General features: G+C 36.1%; 1 protein-coding gene across 3 annotated transcripts in view; it reads left to right on the forward strand.

The window, feature by feature from the left end:
- The window catches only part of CSMD3 (CUB and Sushi multiple domains 3), a 782,968-nt gene extending 759,806 nt beyond the window's left edge, over positions 1-23,162 (forward strand). For all 3 annotated transcript variants that reach the window (XM_072852006.1, XM_072852007.1, XM_072852008.1), the window contains 8 exons: positions 206-317; positions 1,663-1,842; positions 7,610-7,675; positions 9,819-9,977; positions 15,711-15,823; positions 17,908-17,995; positions 20,296-20,431; positions 21,822-23,162. In XM_072852006.1, the coding sequence (XP_072708107.1) occupies positions 206-317; positions 1,663-1,842; positions 7,610-7,675; positions 9,819-9,977; positions 15,711-15,823; positions 17,908-17,995; positions 20,296-20,431; positions 21,822-21,981 (1,014 nt within the window). In that variant the 3' untranslated portion in view covers positions 21,982-23,162. The remainder of the gene's footprint in view (positions 1-205; positions 318-1,662; positions 1,843-7,609; positions 7,676-9,818; positions 9,978-15,710; positions 15,824-17,907; positions 17,996-20,295; positions 20,432-21,821) is intronic.
- The last annotated feature ends 3,202 nt before the right edge of the window (positions 23,163-26,364 follow it).

A 26,364-nucleotide genomic window follows, 5' to 3' on the forward strand; every position in this document is an offset into this window, starting at 1 on the left:
AGAGTAATTTCGATGAGAATGGAGCAAATTTTTATTTCATATCAAAATGGTCTGTGAAATTAATTTACTTTCTACAGAAAGAGCATCACAATTTATCAAAATACAAGCCTGTATTATGTGAAGGAGTTTGCTATCAAATTTGAAAAAAAACCCCAACCTGATATTTCCTCATAACAATGTTACTGTGTTTTCTATTTTTCAACAGGTGGGAAATGTTGTTCAATTTCATTGTAAAAAAGGACACCTTCTCCATGGCTCAACAACACGAACTTGCCTTCCTGATCTTACATGGAGTGGAATCCAGCCAGAATGTATACGTAAGTAAATGACAGATTTTTGATCTATCAATTTTTTTATCTAGGCTATTTAGTTACAGTAACATTGTTATAAAGTTAACTTAAGTTATATAGTTTTATTAACTTAAAGTTAATATAAATTTGCATTACTACCTTACAGCAGCTAGAAATGTAATTTTGTGAGTGAATTTTTCTACAATAGCCTATAGAATTAAGGAAAAAAACAACACAAAATAATGAGAATAACAAACAGCTCATCATCCAAAGAGATGCTGAAAATAATAAGTTTCTATATAAGAGGGTGCAACCCTTCCAATGAAGAGAGTGAAAGATTTGGGAGGAGGTGGTGAGAACAGAACATGGAGGAATGCCCTGCACAACCCTAACTTGTACTGGAGCAGATAGTTACAATCAGTTCTAGTAAAGAGTTTGAGCTGTTTCCCAACTATGGAGTCAGGGTATTTTAAGAAGGGGGAAAAAAGGGTTTGTAATTGGAAATTTTTGAATCTGAAATGGAGAGAATCTTCTCACTTGGGTACTGGAAGTAGCATTTCATTTCTTAGATCTTTTACAATTTGGTAAACAGTGCTAATTTACTGAAGTTATAACATAATGGTTAATCTTTCTAGTTTTTCAGCTAGACAGCTGTATTTTTCTGGAAATAGTCTCACCTTATAAGGTCTGATCTTATAGAATCACTTCAGTGTATGGAAAGCATACCCACAGAAGAAAACAGCATTAGTGTTTCAGTTGGTGCTAGCATTCCCCCTAAGAAAACAGCAAATCAGTAGCTCAGGGTGTTGAAAGGTGAGCTTTGCTCTTGGAGGTATGCTGTTTTTGAGATAACACAAGACTCAGATTCTGGTGGTTGTTAAGGATCTAAGACACTTTGCATGAGATTAGGAATGCTAATTAATTTTTCTGCCTGATATTTAAACCTTATCTCACCTACAATTTCTCCTTGATCTTTCATAGTGTTTTCCAAATGACCCATTTATTCACTGGTATTCAATGCTACACAGATATCATAAGTCATGTAACTCACAAGCCATGATTGCTTTTAACTGTGGTAAGATGCGCGCCGTTTGTATTCGCATACGCAGACAATTAATTTTGGTTGTGCAAGTGCATTTAAGTTAGTTCTTGGTCCCTTGAAATTGAAAGGTCCATTTTCAAGAGTGTATTTACAGGCTCAGGACAGTAATTTATAGTCTATGTAGTAATTTTTAATGTGAATTAAAAATATATTAGTTACATTTATTTATGCTTTTTTCTTCATTAGTTACCTGTCAGAATGGGTATAGATTACTTTTTCAGAAATATTTTCACCATTTTGACTGAAGGATATTTTATCTTTTCGTTGTAGCACACAGCTGTAAACAACCAGAAACACCAAGTCATGCTAATGTTGCAGGAATGGATCTTCCCTCACTTGGTTATACATTGATTTACACTTGTCAGCCAGGCTTCTTCCTGGCAGGAGGATCAGAGCATAGAGCCTGTAGGTCTGATGGCACATGGACTGGGAAAGTTCCAGTTTGTGAAGGTGAGCTTTTCTGTTTCCCACTGCATCTCTCATCTATCATATTTCAGTGATTTTCCTTACTTGCAGTCCAATAACATAAGGCAGAATAGCAAGGAGAACTAGGAGGGAGAACATCTAAGAAGATAATTAATCCTTTGTCAGTTCTGTTTAATGGGACATATGCGTTCATGTACTTGTCTTTTGTTTGCATGCTCAGAGGTGTCAATTCCAGATATAGTTCTGGAGGCCAAATACTTGTGTAACACCTGCTTTTAGACTTCTGACAGTCAGGTGTGGACTACATTCTCATAAGCTCAGTGGAGTAAGAATCTCAATGTTTTTGCACATACCTACTAAAATTAGATCAGGATAATTTTATTTCCAGAGATTCTGTCAGCTGCAAGACAGCTATGACAGTTACAATACTACTGTGATATAGTTGCCATCACAGAAACTAGAGTGCTGCAATGGACGGCTATAAACACTTCAAAAGGAGTAGGCAAGGAAGGAGAGGCGGTGGGGTAACCCTGTATGTTAGGGAGCGTTTTGACTGCCTAGAGCTTGATGATGGTGACGATAGGGTTGAGTGTTTATGCGTAAGAGTCAGGGGGAAGGCCAACAAGGCAGATAGCATGGTGAGAGTCTGTTACAGACCACCCAACCAGGATGAAAAGGTAGATGAAATATTCTATAAGCAGATAGGAGAAGTTTCACAATCACTAGCCCTTGTTTTTGTGGAGGACTTCGACTTACCAGATGTCTGCTGGAAATACAATAGAGCAGAGAGGAAACAGCCTAGGAGGCTCTTGGCATGTGTAAAAGATAACTTCCTGACACAGCTGGTGAGTGAGCTACCTAGGGAAGGTGCCCCACTGGACCTGTTGTTTGCAAACAGAGAAGGATCTGTGGGTGATGTGATGGTTGGAGGCCATCTTGGGCGTAGTGATCACAAAATGATCGAGTTTTTGATTCTCGGAGAAGTAAGGAGGGGGGTCAGCAGGACTGCTACCTTGGACTTCTGGAGGGCAGACTTTGTCCTCTTTAGGAGACTGGTTGACAGAGTCCCCTAGGAGGCAGTCCTGAAGGACAAAGGAGTCCAGGAAGGGTGGACATTCTTCAAGAAGGAAACTTTAAAGGCGCAGGAGCAGGCCATCCCCATGTGCCAAAAGATGAGCTGATGGGGGAAGAAAACCAGCCTGGCTGAATAGAGAGCGTTGGCTGGAACTCAGGAAAAAAGAGAGTTTATGAGCTTTGGAAGAAGGGGCAGGCAACTCTGGAGGACTAAAAGGATGTTGTGAGGTTATGCAGGGAGAAAATCAGAAGGGCCAAAGCCCATCTAGAACTTAACCTGGCCAGCTACTGCTGTAAAAGACAATAAAAAATATTTCTATAAATACATTTGCAACAAAAGGACGGCTAAGGAGGATCTTCGTCCTTTATTGGATGCGGGGGGGAAACATAGTGACAAAGGATGAGCAAAAGGCTGAGGTACTGCCTTTCTTGCCACAGTCTTCAATAGTAAGACCAGTTGTTCTCTGGGTAAACCAGGCCACTGAGCTGGAATATGGACAGGGAGCAGAATGAAGCCCCCATAATCCAAGGGGAAACAGTTAGAGACCTGCTACACCACTTAAACACACACAAGTCTATGGGGCTGGATGGGATCCACCCGAGAGTACTGAGGGAGCTGCTGGAAGTGCTCACCAAGACATTTTCAGTCCTTTATCATCAGTCCTGGCTAACTGGGAAGGTCCCAGTTGACTGGAGGTTAGCAAATGTGATGCCCATCTACAAGAAGGGCCAGAAGGAGGATCCAGGGAACTACAGGCCTGTCAGTCTGACCTTGGTGCTGGGGAAGGTTGTGGAGCAGATCATCATGAGTGCCATCCCACAGCACGTACAGGACAACCAGGTGATCAGGCCTAGTCAGCATGCGTTTATGAAAGGCAGGTCCTGCTTGATTAACCTGATCCCCTTCTATGACAAGGTGACTCACTTAGTGGATGAGGGAAAGGCTGTGGGTGTTGTTTATGTGGACTTTAGTAAAGCCTTTGACACCATTTCTCACAGCATTCTCCTGGAGAAAATGGCTGCTCATGGCTTGGACAGGTGTACTCTTCGCTGGGTAAAAAAACGTCTGGATGGCCAAGTCCAAAGAGTTGTGATGAATGGAGTTAAATCCAGTTGGTAGCCAGTCACATTGGTGTTCCCCAGGCCTCAGTATTGGGGCCAGTTCTATTTAGTATCTTCATCAATGATCTGGATGAGGGCATCGAGTGTATACCCTCTCTAAGTTTGCAGATGACACCAAGTTGTGTGGGAATGTTGATCTGCTTGAGGCTAGGAAGGCTCTGCAGCGGAGTCTGGACAGGCTGCATCGATGGGCCAAGGCCAATTGTATGAGGGTCAACAATGCCAAGTGCTGGGTCCTTCACTTGGCCACAACAACTCCATCCAATGCTAGAGGTCTGGGGAAGAGTGGCTGGAAAGTTGCCTGGCAGAAAAGGACCTGGGGGTGATGGTTGACAGCCAGCTGAATATGAGCCAGCAGTGTGCCCAGGTGGCCAAGAAGGCCAATAGCATCCTTGCTTGTATCAGCAATAGTGTGGCCAGCAGGACTAGGGAAGTGATTTTCCCCCGTACTTGGCACTGGTGAAGCCACACCTCAAATACTGTGTTCAATTTTGGGCCCCTCACTACAAGAAAGACATTGAGGTGCTGGAGCGTGTCCAGAGAAGGGCAACGAAGCTGGTGAAGGGTCTAGAGCACAAGTCTGATGAGGATCGGCTGAGGGAACAAGGGGTTGTTTAGCCTGGAGAAAAGGAGGCTGAGGGGAGACCTTATTTTTCTCTACAACTACCTGAAAGGAGGCTGTAGCAAGGAGGGTGTTGGTCTCTTCTCCAAAGTAACAAGCGATAGGACAAGATGAAATGGCCTCAAGTTGCATCAGGAGATGTTTAGATTGGATATTAGGAAAAATTTCTGCATGAAAGGGTTGTCAAGCCTTGGAGCAGGCTGCCTAGGGAAGTGGTCGAGTCACGATTCCTGGAGGTATTTAAAAGACATGCAGATGTGGTCCTTAGGGACATGGTTGAGTGGTGGACTTGTCAGTGTTAGGTTTATGGTTGGACCTGATGATCTTAAATGTCTTTTCCAACCTAAATGATTCTATGTTTCTATTCTAATATTAGGGAAGGATGCCTAAAGTCCAAGTAGATGTCTGAATCACTTCATGGAATTAATCCGTAGGGTTTAATGTTATTTTATATTTGTATGTAAGCAACAATATACGATTTGCAAACAAAATGTATCTACTTTGTCCTTGATGTTCCCACATTTTATTTTTTTTGCTGGTTTTCACTACATAGTTTGTCATGGCAGAGCATGAAAAACCTCATGGCAAAATCATGGTGAGAATGGTGTTTTTCATGTGAGATAAGAAACATCCTCAAGTATAGCAACTGTTTGGAATTCTATTTCCTGAATAATTAAAGCACCTTCCAGATTACTGATATCTAATGTTTCAGATGTGGTTATCCCCAGGGCTCTTAGAGACTCATTCAAAGGCTATACAGCCAAACACTGCTACTTGGAAGGGAAATAGGAAATTAATATTTTGTATTACTAAAAAACAGGTGTCCTGGAATTACATGCCTGGGGGAAAACAGAGCAGAGCTTTGGGAAAGTGTTAGAAAGCAAGCTGCCAGGAAGCTTATGACTTGTTCAGTACTCAGGAAGTGTTACGGCAGGCCAAATGTGATTCATGTATTTTGATCCAAGAATTTTCTGCTGATGATTTTGAAACAAGTAGTATTAGCTATCCTATCTGATAGTAAGGAACCTTTATGAGAATTTTTTAAAAAAGTATTAAGTGGTAACTATGAGTGTATCTACCTTGTCATATAACTTATTTTCCCAATGTCCTGAGAAAAAGTTACAGAATTGCATAATTTTTAGGATAAGAGGTCTTGCTTCTTGCTTTTTTAGCAGTGGAGAAAGCTAAGAATGAGCAACATATTATAAAGTATTAACTTTAATTAGATAAAGTGAAATATCTTTTTTGAAAAAACTTTCAGTTTTACCTGTTACAAAGGGGTGAAACGTGTCTCTCCTATGAAAGGGAGAAGAGCACTGGGTCAGGTAGTTCATCTGTGATTGTGAACTTCACAAAAATAACCTGGAAATGTATGAAAAGGAATAAAACATTTGGAGTTGAGAGCTCTAAAAGGATCTGTAGGGGAATTAAACCAGAATTTGGTCCTTTAAATACAAAACTGCAATCTTGAAAGTCTTACTCAGCAAATATCTGGACCTAGAAACTTAAACTCCATAGATAACTTGTTCACGTTTTGGGTTTGTATTTAAAATTTCTATTTTATTTTGTATTTAAAATGTCAGTTCTGAACTTGACTAGAAATGTGTCCACCTTGACAAGGCTGATTGACTCAGCAGCTTTTTGTACTAAAGCCCTTTGGAGAGTATGATCAAGATATTTCTAACCTGAGCTTGATGTAGTCAAAAAGCATATGCTGCTGAAGCACGCCATCCAGGTCAACCATGCTCAGTGAAGTTCAGTAAGCTTCTTTCAAAACAGAGAGGAAATAGAGATTAATCAATCAGTAGTATCAGGCCATGAGAACTTTAGTTTGAATTGCAACCCCTGCCCTTGTTTCTTGCCAGTTTTAATCTGTATACCAAGAGCAAGCCTTCTGTAATAAGCTAAAAGTTATTCTCAAGAAAAATATTCTGAGTGCTTCTTGCTAAAGTTTCCTTTTTATGCAGAAAAATACTTTACTCAGGGAGAAGGAAGATGCTTTTCTTATCTATTTTTTTAGAGTATCGATCAGAGAGAAAAGGCCTAGGTTCAAAGCCAAGATCCAAAATACAAAATATTGAAATAACTATTGGAGCAAGGAATGGAGCCTAGTGTTGCATGAGAGTATTTGACATTAGGAGACAGAATTATGTGTCTTCTTTATAGCCCAGTGAATCCAAATTAGTTTCTGCAAATAAAATAGCTTCAGCTGCAGGAAATGACACTGTCCCATTGCATTCAGTTTATCGTGTTCAGCGGTGGGAGAGTTCCTGCTCTAAGCAGAGAAGAAATGAAATTCTCCAACTTCCAGTGCTCAAATCACCTGAGCAGTTGGAGATACTGTGGACAGCCTCATTTGTTTCTTTCTTTCTGTTGCTATTCTTTAAAGCAACAGCAACCGTCTCCTCCATTGTTAAGAGATTAAGCATGAACCTTTGGGTTTTCAGTCTTGAACACAAGATGTCTCACTCAGTACTGTTGAAGATAATTAAGTCCTGGAGAGGAAAATAATTTAAAATGCCCTTGTTATGTATCTCTTCACTGTTTGGTGTTACATTGCTTCCAGTCAAAGCACTATTCACAGTACTATTTTGTGTGGATCCCGATTTAAATGATATAACTAGCCTCAGATTACATATTAGACGACATCTCACATATTAGGTGCATAGTCCAGGACTATGAATTCTGAAATGTGGGTTCTGAAGTGAAAGTCTACACTGTTTGGGTATTGCAAATTACTTGGGAGCATCCAGGTGACTGACTTAGGGTAAAATGCGGCAACAGAAGAAATCAGTGGGTGTGTGCTCCTGTGATACTAAGGCTTGATACTGACTGAAATCTCATTCATATTTGAGTTTCAAATATCTTATATCCTTTGTAACAAAAAAATTCCACTATGGAAATTATTTTCCTAGTTTCTGAGTAACATATTCGCTACTGATTTGTCTTTTTGTCATTCATTCTTTCTAACAGCTGGTTCTAAAATACTAGTGAAGGACCCCAGACCAGCTTTGGGAACACCAAGTCCCAAACTAAGTGGTAAGTACTTTGAGGTATATATAGTTTTAAACAATTTCTATAGAAAAGACAATGAGAATCAATTTAGTGAGACTGCACTGAATGGTTTAGAATGAATAAAGGGTATTAGAATAGGCATTACATTAACAGAATAAAAACATCATTAATTAAATTATTCCCCAATGTTTAAATCCATCTAGACTATATGCTATTATTTATATCCATATACAGTTTCTAACTGTTATGTGGTGAGAGTTTTATTGGTTTCAGTGAAATCACTGTATTCTGTGTAAGATGCTATGCAATTTACCCATTCAGAAACTATATTAGTCACCCAGAAATAAAGACATGTTGTTTCACAGTTTTTTTCAGTCTTGCATTTCTTTTACATACTGATAATTTAAATTGCTTTACCTAAATACTTCAGTATTAGCCTTCAACTTAACCTTCAAAAAAGCTAATTTTAGCCAAGAGAAGGTAGTCTCTCTAACTCTGGCTAAAGTCAACTCCATTTTTAACTAATTTGCTATAGAAGACCATCTTTGGATGTCCTGACTAGATCCAAGAGAAGCCTTTCTCTGTCCACTGAAGAGACTTTTTGAAGAGAGAAGTCTCCTTAACTAAAATTATCCTTTGACTATAACCCTATTAAATGTCTACCAATAATGAATAAAGATTTAAAAGCAATTCCTTAGCATAGGGGGGTTTTGTGAGGCTTTTTGTTTGTTTGGTTTGTTTGGTTTTTTTTAACAGGCTGTACACTACTTCAAAACTGTGTTTGTCAATGATGTATTGCATGGTAGTCATATTATCAGTTTTTTCATTCAGCAGCTTTTTGTACAATCCCAATTAATTGCAAATAAAGTGCATAAAGATCAGTTTTCCTGAAAGTAGGGAAATACATTTCAGGCAGATCACAAATCAACAGCATCAGACTGTTTGCACCATGCAGTTTCCCTGCTTGCAGTTTGCAGGCCCAGTATCTAGGTGTTTTGTTTTTATGGGTTTACTTGTAAAAAAAAATATATGCATATATACATATACATACACAAATAAAAAACTGGGAAAGCTCTTTTACTCTCTGTGGGGAAGACAACCTGTCTCTGTGACCCATAAAACAAATTATGAAGGAAGACTGTCGGGTATTCTAGTGTGCCCCAATCTTGAATTTTGGGATATCTTGAGAGAGAAAGGGGCAACTAGTCTTCTGTGTCTATATGACATGAGATGGCAATGCACACAAAAACGCAGAGCTTTAAGTTCAGTGTGACTCCAAATAATGTGAAAGTGCTGATTTTAAATAGTGATTATTTGTTATAGGGCTAAGTTTGATACACTGCCTTTGGAAAGTGTAGTAAAGCCATCTTAAGTCATCTTCAATTTACTTATTTAAATGGTATCTCATCTTAAGATTTTAAAGATTTGCATGTATCTGTTTCTACCGGATAGGTAACTTTTTTTTTTTTTAAAACCATACTGTTGCTGGAATAACATTACTTAAATTAATCATTTTACAGTTAGATAATGATAAATATTAAATGTAAAGGTATAAATCTAGCATATTTATTTTTCCTGCAGTCTATGATCTCTTTTGAATTTTAAATCAGGGGATTTTTTTTTTCTCCTGATGAAACTCATTATGTTTTTAAGCATTTGAAGAAGGACAAAACTTCTTATATAAATTTTTCATTAGAAAAATTGACTAGGTAATAAAGAAGATGCTTATAATCTTTTAATGTCATTTAAATATGCTTATAAAATTTTGGTATCTCAATCAATATTAATTTCTGCAAAATTTAATCCTAACTGTATGTCCCTGCCTGTCTGTGCTGGCATAGAAAAGACTGCAGTGAGAGGAATCTGGTCTTTTGGTTACAGCTGTTAAACTAGATTTTGTGAAGTTGGTTTAATTTTAGGACATGTCCATATTTGAGGAAAGAACCAAATGAAGGTACAGTTGTGGTTGTGTTCTTGAGTACAAATACATTTCTTTCAGAAGTGTTCATGCCAGGTTTCTATGCTTTATATGTGAAGATTATGCCTAATAGACTTAAAAACAGAGAGGATAAAAATGCTAATATTTATCATATATTTTGTTGGATGCTTGACTTCATAAGTACTAAATATTGCAAAATGTGTTGAAACATGTTTGATGTCTGTATAGTTCCTGATGATGTATTTGCCCAAAATTATATATGGAAAGGATCTTACAATTACAAAAGCAAGAAACAGCCAATGACTTTGACAGTCACCAGTTTCAATGCAACTTCAGGAAGAGTAAATGCAACACTTACAAACAGCAATATGGAATTGCTGCTATCAGGTATGGGATAAGAAAAATTAATTTCCATTTAATTTTTTCTGCCTTATATACATTAGTTCCCTGTAACTTTGTGCATAACACTTAAACTTTTAACACCTTCTGGAAAATTTCTTAGCTTATCAAATAAATTTTCATTCTAGTTCAGTTCCTTTTCAAAGGTAGGGATTTTTCCACCTTTTTCTTCTCTCCTTTTTTAATTTCCCAGGTTTTTGTTATATTTGGAGTTAACAGTCGATGAGGAGTGAAAGAATCATCCTAATTCTCATGCTTCTTTCTTAAATATTATAAATAAACTTAAATTACTGTTCCTGAGATTTTCTTAATTCTTAATTGTACAGTTTCCCTGCAATAGCCTATTATTGGCTAATAAGCAATATGATGAGAGTGATATGTGTTGACCTAGCAAGGCAGAGACACTTAATGAACATGGAGAGCAAGGAGAAATGACACTTGTTAGACTAGCTGATATAGTTGAAAAAAGTAGCTATACTTCATGCTGTGGTTTCAGAAGCCCTTGATTGCAATCTTCATTTATGATATTCCATAGTCCCTGCCACACAGAGCACTGTTGCCATGGTTATGTTGGCACAATATGCACAGTTCTCTATACTGTGAACCATCAGCAGAAACTACAGCTATGGCTTGACAAGAAAGCAAACAAAAATACTGTAAAAAATGTTTGGGTTTATAGTTTTTGTTTGTTTTTCAAACTGTCAATCCCTTGATTGAGATATCTTAGCCACACAGGCAATAGGCCTGGCACACCACAGGAGTGGCAGGCTATAGCACAGGGGTGTGAATAAGCATAAGAAACACCTGAAATCAATATTATCACTCAAAACTCAGTTTCTTGAAACTTCACTCTCTGTCTACAACACTTTTTGCAAGGACTGAAGAAGCCTAAAATTTGCAGTTAACATACAGGCTGGACACTGTTGGTTTTAATCTTGTTTATCACTTAAGGACCCCTTTTTCTGAAGTAGTTTAACATCACTCTTTATCCCAGAGGTGTTAGCAAAGACAGAAGTGATAGAACATTAACCTGTTGGATAAACAGAGTGGGGGGAAGTTCAGCCCATATGTTTCTGAGAGGTGTGGTCTACAGGAAGAATGTAATGGGCCAAAGAATCCATGTCTCTGTTGAGCTCTTAGTTTCTAGTATCTAGTAGAGTGGTGAATTTTTGTCACTAGGTTTGTCTGTTGATGGTATTTTGTAGGTGTTCTTTGAAGAGTCACACCTGAGAGGCCATAGGTGGACTGACTGTTTCATAAAATATTTTCTGACTGGTAACTGTGTTTTTCTTGATTGTCTGTGTGAATTTATTCTATCATATGATATCTTTATCATATGATAAAGATATGTTTAGTTTCAGCCATGTAATTTATATGAGGGTATAAGGTGCAGCGGATGTAGTATTTCGTATTTTTAGGATTAGTAAAAGTAAAAGCTGTATTTTCCCATCCAAACAACTTCCTCCTCCAAATAAAAAGGTTCCCTCAATTAGACACAAAAGTTATTTCAAATGCCCATTTTCACTCTACATACAAGCATTGTACACGTCATCAGGTAATTAATATTATTCCCTTTCCCTATTTTGCAGATAGAAAACTGAGATCCTGTATATTGAAAGAGTATCTTAGGACCAGGGAAGTAGGGATCAAAAAAGACATTTAGATGCCAGGAAGCTGATTTCTCCTATACTCAACTTGTCAGTTTCTGAAATGAAAACTAATCTCCCTGTGCAGCACTTACTGTTTTGCATTCTATCATTTACTGCATTTTTTTTACTTCTTTTTATTTTGACACTTGTGCTTGCTGTAATTATAGTATATATGTCTGTCACAGGTTAGAAATGGGCATGTTCTTTTGATCAGGTTATCATGAGTGAAAATAGTAATGCTCTTACAGGGATTAAGAGAAGAGAAAGGTACAACTTTTACTTCTTTATTTGGCTCAGATTAAACACTCTGTTGTAGACTGGGAAACCAGTTGCCAGCTCTGAAGAAGCACATCGGCCTTTCACCAAGAAACGCTTGCGAATTCACCATTGTAAATTAGCAGAGAACAGGGGTGCCTTGGTCTGTGGGATAATTTTTCTCTATGCTCTTGTTTGAGTGTACGTACCTAATGTTTATGCCCATGTACACACACCACAGCCCTCAGCCTCATTCAAGTATTTCCTAATGTACATTTATAAGATACATCCATGGTAGATGTGATTGATTTTTTTTTCCCCAAGTTCCAAATGATTTCTAGATGCACACTGTTCAAGCTCTTAAAGTGACCGAACACTGTGTGATAACGTTAACGCAGTCCTGAAGACAAGAGAATAAACCCTGTCTTATCAAGGCACATTCATTTGAGCTCAGTGCAGTGTTAACACAAAAGTAAGTCTGCTTGTTAGCTCAGATATTATTTATATATAATGATATCTCCTATAGGGCAATCACCTACCCTTAATGCAGAGAAGGCTTTTGTTCTGTGGATTTAGGCAGGTAAATGAGAAACATGAATCAGAAATCTCATTGCCCTGTCTCTTACTGCAGCTTCTGAAGAGAGCTAGGAAGTTTGCATCTTAACCTGAATTGAACTTTTGAGATGCCCATCTCACTGTAGTCTGTAGTGAGAGCCTAGAGCGAATAGACTAACAGAGAGGACAAAGTTAAATGTCTTTTCTTAGCTGGAATATATCTGGGCATGTGATCTGTTTCCAATTTATAAGTTTTTGTTTTTCTCAGATTAACAGCCAGCAAGACAGATGTGAGCATGCTTTTTCTTCTCTGGAGTTCATTTTAACACAATAACATCAACCACCATTTTCTTGTGACCATGTATACAAAACTCTAACTGTTAGTCTGAAAACTCTGCTGTGTCCCAGAGCGTCTCTTTTGCAGCACTGCAGTCCAATATTAAGCTATTGGTTGTGCCAGCATTTCTTCCCTCTCTACCTTAAGATGCAAAGAGCACTAAGTACCTAGGTATTTCCTTCCTTCCGCTACTGTGTTAGCTAGTGGTTTTGTGCAGCCTTAGTTATATTTTTTTTCACTGATAGTGTGGTTGGTTGACCTTAGCTGGACACCAGGTGCCCACCAAGCTGCTCTATCACTCCCCCTCCTCAACTGGACAGGGGAAGAAAAATATAACAAAGGTCTCGTGGGTTGAGATAAGGACAGGGACAGATCACTCACCCATTACCGTTGTGGGCAAAACAGACTTGGCTTGGGGAAATTAATTTAATTTATTGCCAATCAAATGAGAGTAGGTTAATGAGAAATAAAACCAACTCTTAAAACACCTTCCTCACACCTCTCCCCTCTTCCCAGACTCAACTTCACTCCCAATTTCTCTACCTCCTCCCCTCCAAGTGGCACAGGAGGATGGGGAATGGAGGTTGTGGTTAGTTCATCACACATCTCTGCTGCTCCTTCCCCTGCTCCAGCACGGGGTCCCACCCATGGGAGATAGTCCTTCGCTTTCTTCCCCTGCTCCAGCATGGGGTCCCACCCACAGGAGACAGTCCTCCACAAACTTCTACAATGTGCCTCCTTCCCGTGGGCTGCGGTTCTTTACAATCTGCTCCAGCATGGGTCCTTTCCATGTGTCCTTTCCATGGGGTGCAGTCCTTCAGGAACAGACTGCTCCAACATGGGCCCCCCATGGAGTCACAAGTCCTGCCAGCAAACCTGCTCCAGCATGGGCTCCTCTCTCCACAGGTCCTGCCAGGAGCCTGCTCCAGCTCAGGCTTTCCCCAGGGTCACAGCCTCCTTTGGGCACATCCACCTGCTCTGGCATGGGGTCCTCCATGGGCTGCAGGTGGATATCTGCTGCACCATTAACCTCCATGGGCTGCAGGTGGATATCTGCTGCACCATTAACCTCCATGGGCCGCAGGTGGATATCTGCTGCACCATTAACCTCCATGGGCCGCAGGTGGATATCTGCTGCACCATTAACCTCCATGGGCTGCAGGTGGATATCTGCTGCACCATTAACCTCCATGGGCTGCAGGTGGATATCTGCTGCACCGTTAACCTCCATGGGCCGCAGGGGGACAGCCTGCCTCACCATGGTCTTCAGCAGCAGCTGCAAGGCAATCTCTTCTTAAGCACCTGGAGCACCTCCTCCCCCTCCTTCTTCACTGACCTGGGTGTCTGCAGAGCTGTTTCTCTCACATCTTCTCACTCCTCTCTTCTGGCTGCTGTTGCACAGCAGTTTTTTCCCCCTTCTTAAATATGTCATCATAGAGGTGCTACCACCATCGCTGATTGGCTCAGCCTCAGTCAGTGCCAGCTGACATTGATTCTGTCATACATGGCAGAATCTTCTGGCATTTTGTCACAGAAGCCACCCCTGCAGCCTCCCTGCTACCAAAGCCTTTCCACTCAAACCCAATACAGAGAGCCAGTACCTTCTCCTACATCTCAGTGCTGTCTTCACTTCTTGTTCACATCAGAGAATTTGGATGAACATAAAAATGGGAAATGACTAAAATTAAGGGTACTGCTATGCTACTGGAGGTTTCAGTTAATACAAAGAGATGTAGTTTAGTTCATATGTAGCTAACATATACTAACTAAATCTAGTCTGAAGTCATCCACATTTGAAAGTCAGTATACATAAAAAAAAAATGGGAGGGATGAAAGCTGGTGTTTAAGTCTAATTAATTTACAGTATGAAGTCTGTTCTGTGATGAGTCAAGAAATCAGTGAATTTTAATTTCAGTTTGGTGGCATTTTCTGGAGGTGGAAGTATAATTGCTTGGGGTTTTTTTTCTTTTTCTTGTTTTTGGTTTTAGTTTTGTTTCTGTTAAAGTTTTAGCTATCATTAGCTTTTGTTTATGTAGAGTGCAATATAACCTTGTGTGATTCTACAAATAGAAGACTTCATATGAAATCTACAGTAATTTCAGTGCTCTGCCAGAAAGGAAATGATCATACTAGGGAGGTCTTCTATTTAAAATCTGAAGTCTTAAACCATTAATTGATGACAATGGTTAAAAATGTGGGGGTAAAAAAATCTTGACTGTATTTTCACTATTCACCATTGTCTCTGTAATGGAAGATTAAATCATTAAGCATATCGCACTATTTTATCTTCATTCTCCAAATTAAAAAATAAGGTTATTTGGGTTCTAAATATTTCTTCTGCAGGAATGAAAATGAGTCAATTAATTATGCCTACAAAGTGAATATGGTTATATACAAGTCTTGTCATTGTCTGGAAGAAACTGTGTCATAATATTGACTGCTGAAGAACAATTCCATTTTTTGAGATATTTTCAAATTTAGAAATTTTTAATTTAACACCAGCTTTTGGAAAAGCATTTAGATGTGGATGTTCCTATTTTCATCTGCTTTACCTGATGACTAAATTACAAATATTGAAAGTGGGGATGCGAGGTTCAAATACGCTCTGCCTGATTCAGAACAGTATTTTCCACCTCAGACCAGATTACTGTCAATGTTTGTTCTGTCTAAGGCTTGTTACCATAACTGTTAAGTAATAGCCTGTCCTTTCTACAGGCTAAGCTAAAAACAGTTTCTATTGAAATTCTATGATAATTGAAATAATTTCACAAAAGAATGCAGCTTGCTAAAATAAAATGTTGGTAACAATTCTATCTATTCTTTCTGCTTTCCCTTTTTAAGGCAAGAGATAAAATGCTTATTCTTAAAGATTAAATTATTTCTCTACTCAACACAAATATAAATTTTTAAAACTATATTCTACAGGAGTGTATAAAAGCCAGGAAGCTCGGCTAATGCTCCACATATATCTCATTAAAGCACCCTCCCATACATCTGTGAGCAAGCTGAAAGAGGAAAAATGGGCTATGGATGGTTTTGTGAGTATATTTCTGATATGAAAGAGAGAGAAAGATTTTTTATGTTTGAAATCATGCTGGTGTTCTACACCCAAAAAATCCTGAGACATATCAAATGGAATCTTGTTAGCAACACTGATTCTTGTTAACAATGTTGATTCATTAAATGAAATGAAGATTTTATTGTAAGATATAGGAGACCAGTCTGAAGGAAAATATGGGAATAGTCATACTGCGTAGGCACAATTATAATGCATGTTAACACAGAAACCATTCTCTTACTTCTCTTTGAATTTTATCACAATATATTGAGAAATTTTATCATGATAATACAATATCAATTTATAATAATATTATAATATATAATATTAATATAATATAAATTTTTATCTTTAGGCTAGCAGTCATGGTTTACTTTTTGGTGATACTTTTAGAAATACCATGAAAAAGCTGAACTGTTACATGTAAGGGGAAAACAAAATAGATTGCTCTAATTAAGCATTAAGCCCTTTGAGGGTTCTGAGACTGAGCTTATTCTTTGAAAGGGGGAAGAAGAGAACACATAACTGAGAGGAGGAGAGGTGAAGGAGAGGGGTAAGAAGAAGAAGCAACAGCTCAGGGGCTGGGATGTGTTTTTTTGGAAATCCCTTCAGAGAATAGACAGGAAAAACAAACATTGCCCAAGACAATGCTAAGGCTGGCAAGAGCTGAGTGTGTTGGGGGCCTGAGACACTTAATTTGCCAGAGAAGAAAGTAGATTTTTCCATAAAGAAAGGTCCTAAAATAATTTGAATGATGATGAACACTCATACATCCCTATTACACCATCTCATTTTTCAAGGAATCTGTTTTCTTATGTTTCACTTACTGGTAAAGCACTACTAGGACACCAATATGGGTGCACATGCCAAAAGAAGAGAAGAGGTGTACATTGAAGTGTACACATAAATTTATATTTGTATAACTTGTGGCACTGCTTCAATAATAATTTTTAAAAGGTGCAAAACCAAAACCAAAGCAAAAAAAAACATAACCGGTTAAACAATAAATATATTGGTAAAAGGGCTTAACTCCCTTGGTTTGTACAAACCTTAGGCCTCATGAGTATGCTCGTGAGGTGAAAAAAATATGGTAAAAGCAATAAATTTACTTTCAGACTTCTAAAGGTACAAAAATACACAGTACAATCCCTCCATTCCATATGCTATTTACATACTGTTCTTATTTGACCATTTTATTTTTTTTTAATCTTGGAATAGATCAAACAGGCTGCTTTGCCCCAAAGTAAGAAATTGACCTGAGAAATGCACCCTTTCTTCAGTGAAAACATAGCTTCAGGTCATTGCTGAAGACATACTGTTGCCTTGAGAAAGGGAGGCTTAAGGGAAAATCTTGAAGGAACCTGCCTCGGGACCACTGAATTTAAACCTAATAACTATCCAGGGAAGCAAGTACCTGTAAATTTGAATACAATGTGTTAGTTTAGAATGTACTTACCCTAATAAGGGAGATATTCATAGGATCACAACCCTTTCCTCCCTCCCACAAGTCTTTTAGTTTACACTAGCATGTTTTGCTCTTGTACCAAAGCCTCATTCAATATTCTTCTGGTCTACAGATGTATACTTAGGTAATTATTGGGATAAGCGCTGAGTAAGAACAAAGGAACTAACTGTCAATTGAATGCAAGGTCTTTTTTATTTAGTTTTAAAGTAATTGTTAAAACATCAATACTTGCATTCTTAGGATTATTTACGATATAACTTTTGCTATCTACTTCCTAAACAAATCAGATAATTATGAAGTAAGATACTTAGAAATACTGACATCTTGAATTGCCAGAAACATTAAGTTTTGTTGGTTTTAAAAAATAATACAGTTAAAGGTATTATAGGGTAGTACATGTGGCCATAAGCCACGATGTCTAAGTTGTTCCTTTAACAGTTCTGTCTTTTCTTTTGAACTTTATAGATTTCCTAGAGAAAATAGGATGTTTTTAATGGGAAATAACAGCTACCAGTCAAACATATTAGGTTATCTCTCTTCCAAATAGATACTTGTACCAAACTTTTCCCCATTTAATTCAGAGTACTTTTTGTTTACAGGTTTCTGCTGAACCTGATGGGGCAACATATGTTTTTCAAGGATTCATCCAGGGTAAAGATTATGGACAATTTGGACTTCAAAGATTAGGTATTCAGCAAATTCTAAGTTTTTGCCAGTTCATTGTTCCATGTTCTGTTTTATTATGTCCAGTAGTATAAGGGCATCTGAAGTATATTATCAGTATTAACATTTTGTAGAATATTGAGGTATTAATATCTTTAAAATTTAATTTAAGTAGTACTTACAAAGACTGTTTTGTCAGAAGTTATAGGGAGTTAAGATGCAGCTTAGTACAGCTATACATTTTTAATGTTTTAAGCAGTGTTTTTCTATGAATCTGTGTAAAATGCATTTAGTTTCACATCTTAATAACTATTTAGAAAGTCCATGTTATAGGATGCTCTCCTAAACTGATCTCTTGCTCATGGTGCTGAAAAAACATTCCACCTAAATATTTGCTAGAAGAGTGAAACTGCTAAATATTTGCAAGTAAATCTTTATGCTACTCTTAAGAAGAACAAAATCTTACCTACTTGATAAGCATTTATTTCCTAATAACTGACTTCTTGGTTCTATACATTCAGTTCTACACCAAACTAATAGTCTTTATTTATCCTTTCTTAGAGAAGACAGCTCTGGTAACAGAGCTCTGGTAACAACATTCTGTTGTGCTTTTTGAGAAAAAGAATTCAATTTACTTTTCTGATACTACCTTACAGAACTGTGATATTTATCCTTCAACAAGAATTTGAATTTAGTTAATACTGAATTCTTGAATGATAAAATACTATTGATAATGTCTTAGAAGAGGAATTATTTTTCACTGATGTAATGGCTCCTTAGATAGAGTGTTTATCTTCAGATAAAATTCCTATATGTGGAGGCAAAAGTAGGTTCTTTCGGCTGCAAAGTATTGTGCACCCTTACCTTTTCAGTAAAGCTGGGAAATTCTTTAATTTTTGAATGTGCTGGAAGGATTTTTTAATGAATGTATGAGGTAAAGGCAAATTTTTCTTTTTTCAGAATTCTAAGTCACAGTAAACTGGACTGTTTCTGATCTTGATTTTCACTGTATTTGCATATGCAAATTCCTTAAAAAGAATTTTTAGAAATATCTTCATCAAGAAATATTTCCTTTACATGAATATAAAAAGAGTTATTTCCCTTTATTAACTTTTTCAAAATATTTGAAAGTCATCTAACAAAAATTAAAATGCAAGACTTCCGTGGCAAATTGGTTTGATAGTTTCTTATGAAAATTACATTTCTTCGTTTGATTTTCAGAGGGATTTGTCTTTTTCTTTTTTTTTTTTTGGTAGTTGTGAGATTCTTTAATATATTGAAGGTACTTTTTATTGGTTCATATCTTCTAGGAACAGAACAGTTCACTCCAGTTTATATTCTAGGCAAGAATTAATTGTAGTTAATATAGCCAATAATACGGTTACGGAGAGATTTACAACCCTTGAACAAATTTTGTTTAGCATGTTTACCACTTCATTATTTCATGCACACAAGCACAAAAATGGTTTCTCTGAAACAAAATATTTTGATTGCTTATCCCAAACAATTTTCCTCACAATATTTAATTTATTTTTCTGTATTTTTGTATATTGATTATCTGTTTGTTTCTTTTTGTTTGTTTGTTTGGGTGGTTTTTTAAATTTCTATATTTTGCCTTGAAGATCAAGAAAGTCAGGAAATATTATGACCTATGCAATTCTTAAAAGGTCCAGTTCAAAGCTTAAAAATTAACTTCGAAGCTGCATTGGTATTCCTTTCCTCGCATTAAAAAGGTGTATATCTTGTCTATAGAGATAATCTAGATAACGTGTTCCTCAACCATGCAGCATATCATATTCTTATTTTGTCATCAAGATCTGGCTTTAGCTCTTCACAATTGTTCCTACCTCCTTCACTTTATGTTTCACTCAGTTTGCCTCTTCATGTGATTTACCCTTTCCTTGAAATCATATTTGTTTTTTATACATGCAGGATTTGTTCTTTCTGAAATATAAAAATATAATCAGTAATATAATCAATCTAACATATGGGTTATTATAAATTTGACTTTCTGTAACACAGTACTTTAATGTGTATTAATAACATCCAAAACTTGAATACCATACAGAATTATTCAGTAAAATATTTACTGTACCAGAGTATATGTATTTTTCTCCTGACATTTTGCATCCACTTATTAATCAGAATATGGTATACCACACTGCAGTTACTTTCCAGGTGGTCTCAGCATACAGCTGTATGTATACAGCTAAACACATTATGATGACCCAATCACAAAGTGTTATTGAATTTTGAAGTTTATGGAGTAGTATGTGCTGGGGGTAACAATTATATTACTTTTTTTTTCTTATCATTCTTTTTAGGTCTCAACATGTCTGAGGGTTCAAATTCTTCTAATCAACCACATGGTACAAATAGTAGTTCAGTGGCCATTGCTATCCTTGTGCCTTTCTTTGCTCTTATATTTGCTGGTTTTGGCTTTTATCTTTATAAACAAAGGTAAGTAAACAATTTTGTTTACAATACGTAAACAAAAGTACATACATAGAATTCCTGTATGACTTGGTGGTTTTATTGCTTTCAATCTTTATTAGTATAAAAAAAGTTTTCTGTAAAACCACAAAATGTTTGCAAAATATGCATGTAGACAGTTCTTTCTACTTCCATTAAGGTCTGGCATAATGGCTGAGAGATCAATTTATTGTACCTTGCTATAATTTCATTCCTAACTATTTAAAATGTTACAAATTTCTCTCTTTATGGTAACAAAATGGATGCTATAAATTATTGGCATATGGGGAATAATATAATTAATAGACTGTGTGTACTTACAGTAGATTGCCTGTATTTTTTTTACATGAGACAGAATTATGAGTCATATCTTGAGTAATTTATTTTAATGCCTGCTCTCTTTATTGACTTGCAAGTATATGCAAGTATTATGTCATTGAGAGGTTTCGTTATAGAACTGTTTCTGCATCTGAAATTATTAGTTCATATGCAGCTATGTTACACAGCCACCAGCCTTCTCAATTTCATTAGCCTAAGTTCAACAGTTTTGTTCATGTTATAGGGACCAGTATTAGTTCTTTGGATTTAGTGTCAAGTAATCTTTTCCTATAGCTTTAAAGCATTAGATGACTAAAGAAAATTTAATCACTTTAATGACAAGACAATTAATTGCCTACTAGCTGTCAACATGGTGATTTACATCTGGTAGCCTGACAATAATCATTGTAAATAACTCTGCAGGATAACATCAATTTAAAATACATACCATCATTTTTAAATGATACCACTTGTTTTTGGACTGCTTCAGAGTACTAAAAAATGTTCACGTAATTTTTTTATACATCTGCTATTAACTGTATGCTATAAGCACTTGTCTTCACTTTTTATATTCATGATTTACAATACAGAATACATTTTACATAACAATATAGATGAAATATTTTCAAGTGATTGATCTTTGATATTTTGAGTTACTTAGTGAAAAAGAAAATGTTTCAGCTATGAATTCATTCTTGATAAACTTTTTGAGTCTCCAAAGGGAAAATCTCAGTCATCTGGCTGAGGAATTATTGCATCTTTACAAGATTTTATTGTACTCTTAACTATTTATCATCTGATCATCCAAGTGGAAATACCTACCTCTTCTCAGGTTGTTAACTAAGTTTTTAAGTGAACACCATTTTAAATGAATCATAAATCCCTTAAACTTTGATAAAGAAAGTACTAATTCTTAGCACAGATACTGTAAAAAAAAATTTGAGATGTTATATTTAGCTCCCATAATTGGAATTGGGAGCTAAATTCTGTTCAGATTCTTAAACCACATCAAGTCACTGAGGAAAACTGCAGTTACAAATACTCTGTCTTTCTTCTACAGGACTGCACCTAAAACACAGTATACAGGATGCTCTGTACATGAAAATAATAATGGACAAGCTGCTTTTGAAAACCCCATGTATGACACAAATGCAAAGTCTGTGGAAGGGAAAGCAGTACGATTTGACCCCAACTTGAACACCGTTTGCACAATGGTATAATGTGGTAATGATATGTCTTCAAAGTCTGGAAACTGACACACAACAAAGTGCACACACAGTTCACTGATTAAAAAAAAAATTAAAAAAAAAATGAAGCACACTTTTCAGGATATACTGGGTCACCTTTTCCTGAGGATGATAGACAAGAATGGGTTGTGGTTATTTTGTTTTGATTTGTTTTTCACAAACTGGATCAGAATTCTTCTTCGTGTATACCACGGAGAGTTTTAAAAAAATTTGCTGCACTCCATGAGTGCTACTCACAGTTTATTTGCTTTTTTAAAAAAGGAGGTTATTCTAAAACATAAAACTTATTTGCATATATTGGAGGAGCATCCACTATCAGTATTTCTGTGCTTTATAAAAACTATAATAGAGGGACTGGGTTAAAAAAAAGATATAGGTAGAAAATAAGAGCTATACTTACAGGAGACAATAGATCACTGACTTCTCTTTAACACTCATATGCTACATCTTTCTCATGAGTTTGTACCATTTTTCATTTATTCAGCCCATTTAGTATTTTATTTTTTTCAGAACAGTTAATGTTTTAAGTCCAGGATGTAGTATTTAGAAATCAGCAAGTACAACTTACTCTTTTCATGTCACAGAAGAAAAATTAAAATGTCAGGTTCTTATTTAATGAATTTCCTTCCCTGCTTCACATTTTGCTTCCTTTTCGTGTTCCAAGTCAAGCTGCTTTTCTCTGTTTCAATTAACAATACCCACAAATGGTAATGTTTCTACATTTTTTTTGTCAATCATACAACTAGATAAATTTTGCAATCAAGAAGCTAATATGAATTGAGCTTTGTCATGTGGCTATGTTCCTTACTGTTGAAGATCATTCAAAAGAGTGACCATCTTATATATTTCTCAAATGTGAAAACATAATTTAATGATATTTCCAATTAAAAAGTGCAGTTTACAGTAACATTAGTAATCAAATCCATATATAAAGAATTTAAGAGTCCATTTTTCAATCCATGCTAGTTAAATCTAGACCATATCACATCAGTTTATTCCTTCAGCATTTTGTCAAAATGCATGCACAAAGCATGGCAAAATCCCATTGAAGTTGATGGATTCTAAGAGACTTCAATGAACTTTGAATCAGACTTACAAGGCAAGAGAAAGTTATAATTTTGAAATACTGTGTTTTCATATCTATTTTATCTATATATTCCATACTTTATGGAAACAAATCCTTACAGTTAATGATTTAAAATTGAATATATTACCATAGTGCAACGAAAACAAAAATATTAAATATATATATATATACATATATATATATAAAGCCATGATTTTATTAGGGACAATCCATTCATTTTAGGGACAATTCAGATTCCACAACCCTCAGATACAAGTTTTAGACATTCCAGAATCACTTCTAAGGAAATGTAATTTTCAGTTTTACAGTTATTTCATATCACAATTATTCAGTGGAAACTCAGTAATTTTTTTGATGTAGGTCATTGTCTTCCATTCATAGCATGACTCACAAATGCTGTGTGTTAGCCAGTGTGAATTATCTGTTATTGTCCCTTTCAGACATTAATAATCCTGTGAAAATCTAAACTTTTTATTACCGTAATAGAGAGTGCCTACCAAAAATCATTGTACCCAGGATTGCTGCTTGGATTTCTATAATGTTTGATGAATTTCTTATAAACCATTTTACAACATATTGTTTTGAATATTCATACAACTCTGTCAAACTGTATTCTACTAAAAGGATGCTGTTTTATATTTTATACCATTGTTCGTTATTTATTCTTGTTTATTCAAATGACTGCAATAACTATGATTCATTCATTAATGTTAAGGTTAATACATTTGAGATCGTTTAAAATGTTTCTTCTGCAGCTGGCTACTCCTCTTATATTAATGCATACACTTTTGTAAAGAAGTATATTTTTATGAAAAAGGATTTGTAAAAGTATGATGTAAATTTTCAGTGCAATGTAAACAAAATAAAAATGGACAATTGCTTTTTTTAACCATGTTTCTTCTTTGGAAGATGAGCTTTAAAGTCATTTCAGTTGTGAAGATGAGAAAATAACCAAATTCATAATTCAAATTTGGTATTTTTGTGGGTCTTAAAATCATGTTATTTTTTCTGAATCTTCCTATGAATTTTAGGTGAAGTAGCAAGACTTAGATTACTTTCACAAATAACCAGTGAGCATAATGTGTAAAATTATCCATTTACTAAAATAAATTTTCTGTTTGACTTGAAGAAGCAATTTACAAAAAAAAAAAAAGTCCTATACTTGTCAACCCAGTGAAAAGCACAGTAAAACCTCTTTTTTTACTTAAAAAAAAAAAAAGAAAGAAAACCTTAGTGTTCCTCAAGGTTGTAGACAGCTTAATTTTCACATTAATTTTCCTACCTTTCTGCAGAAATGTACAGGACGTACATATTAACAGGTAGTACCAGTGCATACAGTATTTTCTGGTATTAAAAAAAAAACAGTGTTTTTTTTTTAATGACACTGAACTGGAGGGGAGGATCTTAATTATTTTACTACACTATTAAAACTGTATTTTAACTACCCCTTTTGCTTGCAGGCATGGAAAGTGGATGACAAATCCTGATCTGAAATGCTATTCATAGGATAACTGGGGGAAAAAAAAGTCTAATATTCTTTTGTGAATTTGATGCTCTATATAAACTGCAAAGACCCATTCAGGTCCACGTTGAAATCACTGAAGACTGTGTTGTTAAATACATTGGAAAGAGAAGCAAGGAATCACTGTAAAAATTATATTGTGAGGATCATGCACTAATGTTTGGGGGGGGGTTCTAGAGCAAATAGGTTAATTCTGAAAAGAAAAAAAAAATCGTGTTTCACAGTGGCCAAACTTTCATATGCAACCTAAAATCTGAAGTTAAGCTCTTCCTTTTTCGGTTTATGCATTATATGTTTTAACATACAAAAGTAAATAAAACTTACATTGAACTTGCTCAACAATTTTGTTAATGCTTAAGCTAGTATCCAGCTTGTGCTTTGCAATAATTATACTGACTTCATTGTAATACAGAATGAACTATTCATATTAGATTGTTTTTTTTGTTTTGTTGGGTTGGGTTTGTTTGGGGGTTTTTTGTTGTTGTTCTTGTTGTTTGGGGTGTTTTTGTTTTGTTTTTTTTTGGGGGGGTGTGTTTGTTTGTTTGTTTTTTACTGTAGTTCCTGAGCTGTTCGACTCATAAATTTTTTGTGTGTGAACTGTTCAATTTTCTAGTAGCAGAGTGGTTAATTTTCACTGTGGCATATGGAATTTCAAGTTTCAGTTGCTTGGTTGGTGTTGGTTAGCACAATCTACTCACTGTTTCTTGTTTTTCTTAGGAAGATAGCTGAAATTAATTATGTTTGCAACAGTTCTGCAAACATAACAGTTTTCTCCTCCAAGCACTGTGGCTACATTATTCAAGCAAACACACTACACAGAGAAAATGTGCAGGAATACAGAGTTTGTTATGCAACTGTGTGAGTCCTTTCAAGATTAAGGCAACTTGTGCGATACTATGACTGAGATTTAAAACTTCATTTAAGCTTCTATAACCAATAGCCACTAAACTGGGTAACTCTGGAGGCACTGAGACTAGCTGTTTCTGAGATTCATTGAGTTCCTTTAATTCTACATTATCTACATGTCAAGAGCCAAGTGGTCCACTATGTCTCAAAATCATACTACAATCTGGTTCATTACTGGAATCCAGAAACCTCATGATATCACCTAAACTCACCAAGGTAGCAGTTCTAGTAGAGCTCTAGTACTCAGAGCAACTAGACCATCATAAAAAGGAGCTAAAATTGTCTGATTTTACTTTTGTTTGTGAAACAGAGCTGGCTTGAATATGTAGACATCTTATGCTGGAGGGATTCCTTGACAACAATACAAGAAGCTGTTCTTGCCAAGGAAATAATTTAATAGCTACAAATTTTATAGCTTCTTATAGAAAGCTAATGGGAAGAAAAGTGAGTCTATAGGCAGGTCATTAAGCTATTAATCTAGGTAAAAGACAGCTTTTCTTTCCTAGGCCTTAAAAGCATTTGTTATATCTCAACCCACTAGTACAGTTGGCTGAACTGTTATGAAGTATTCATAATTTTTTCCAACATTAGTGAAATGCGGGGAATTTAAAATCTGGGATATCACTGCACAGATAGGTCAGCAGATCTGTATCCCCGTGTGTAGATTCAGTTGTAAGTCCCTAACTACTATTTAACTTCTACAATATCTGAGTAAAGCATAGATGTCTTGTGCAGGAGTATACCCTTTTTTTACCTTGTATGCTTCTGTCCATGCTTCTGTATGGTCTTTCTGTAAAAGATGATCTGTTCCACAATGAGAAAGTCAGTATGTGTTGCAGCA

This window comes from Ciconia boyciana, chromosome 2 (assembly GCF_034638445.1).
Source record: "Ciconia boyciana chromosome 2, ASM3463844v1, whole genome shotgun sequence".
Classification (NCBI taxonomy): Eukaryota; Metazoa; Chordata; class Aves; order Ciconiiformes; family Ciconiidae; genus Ciconia; species Ciconia boyciana.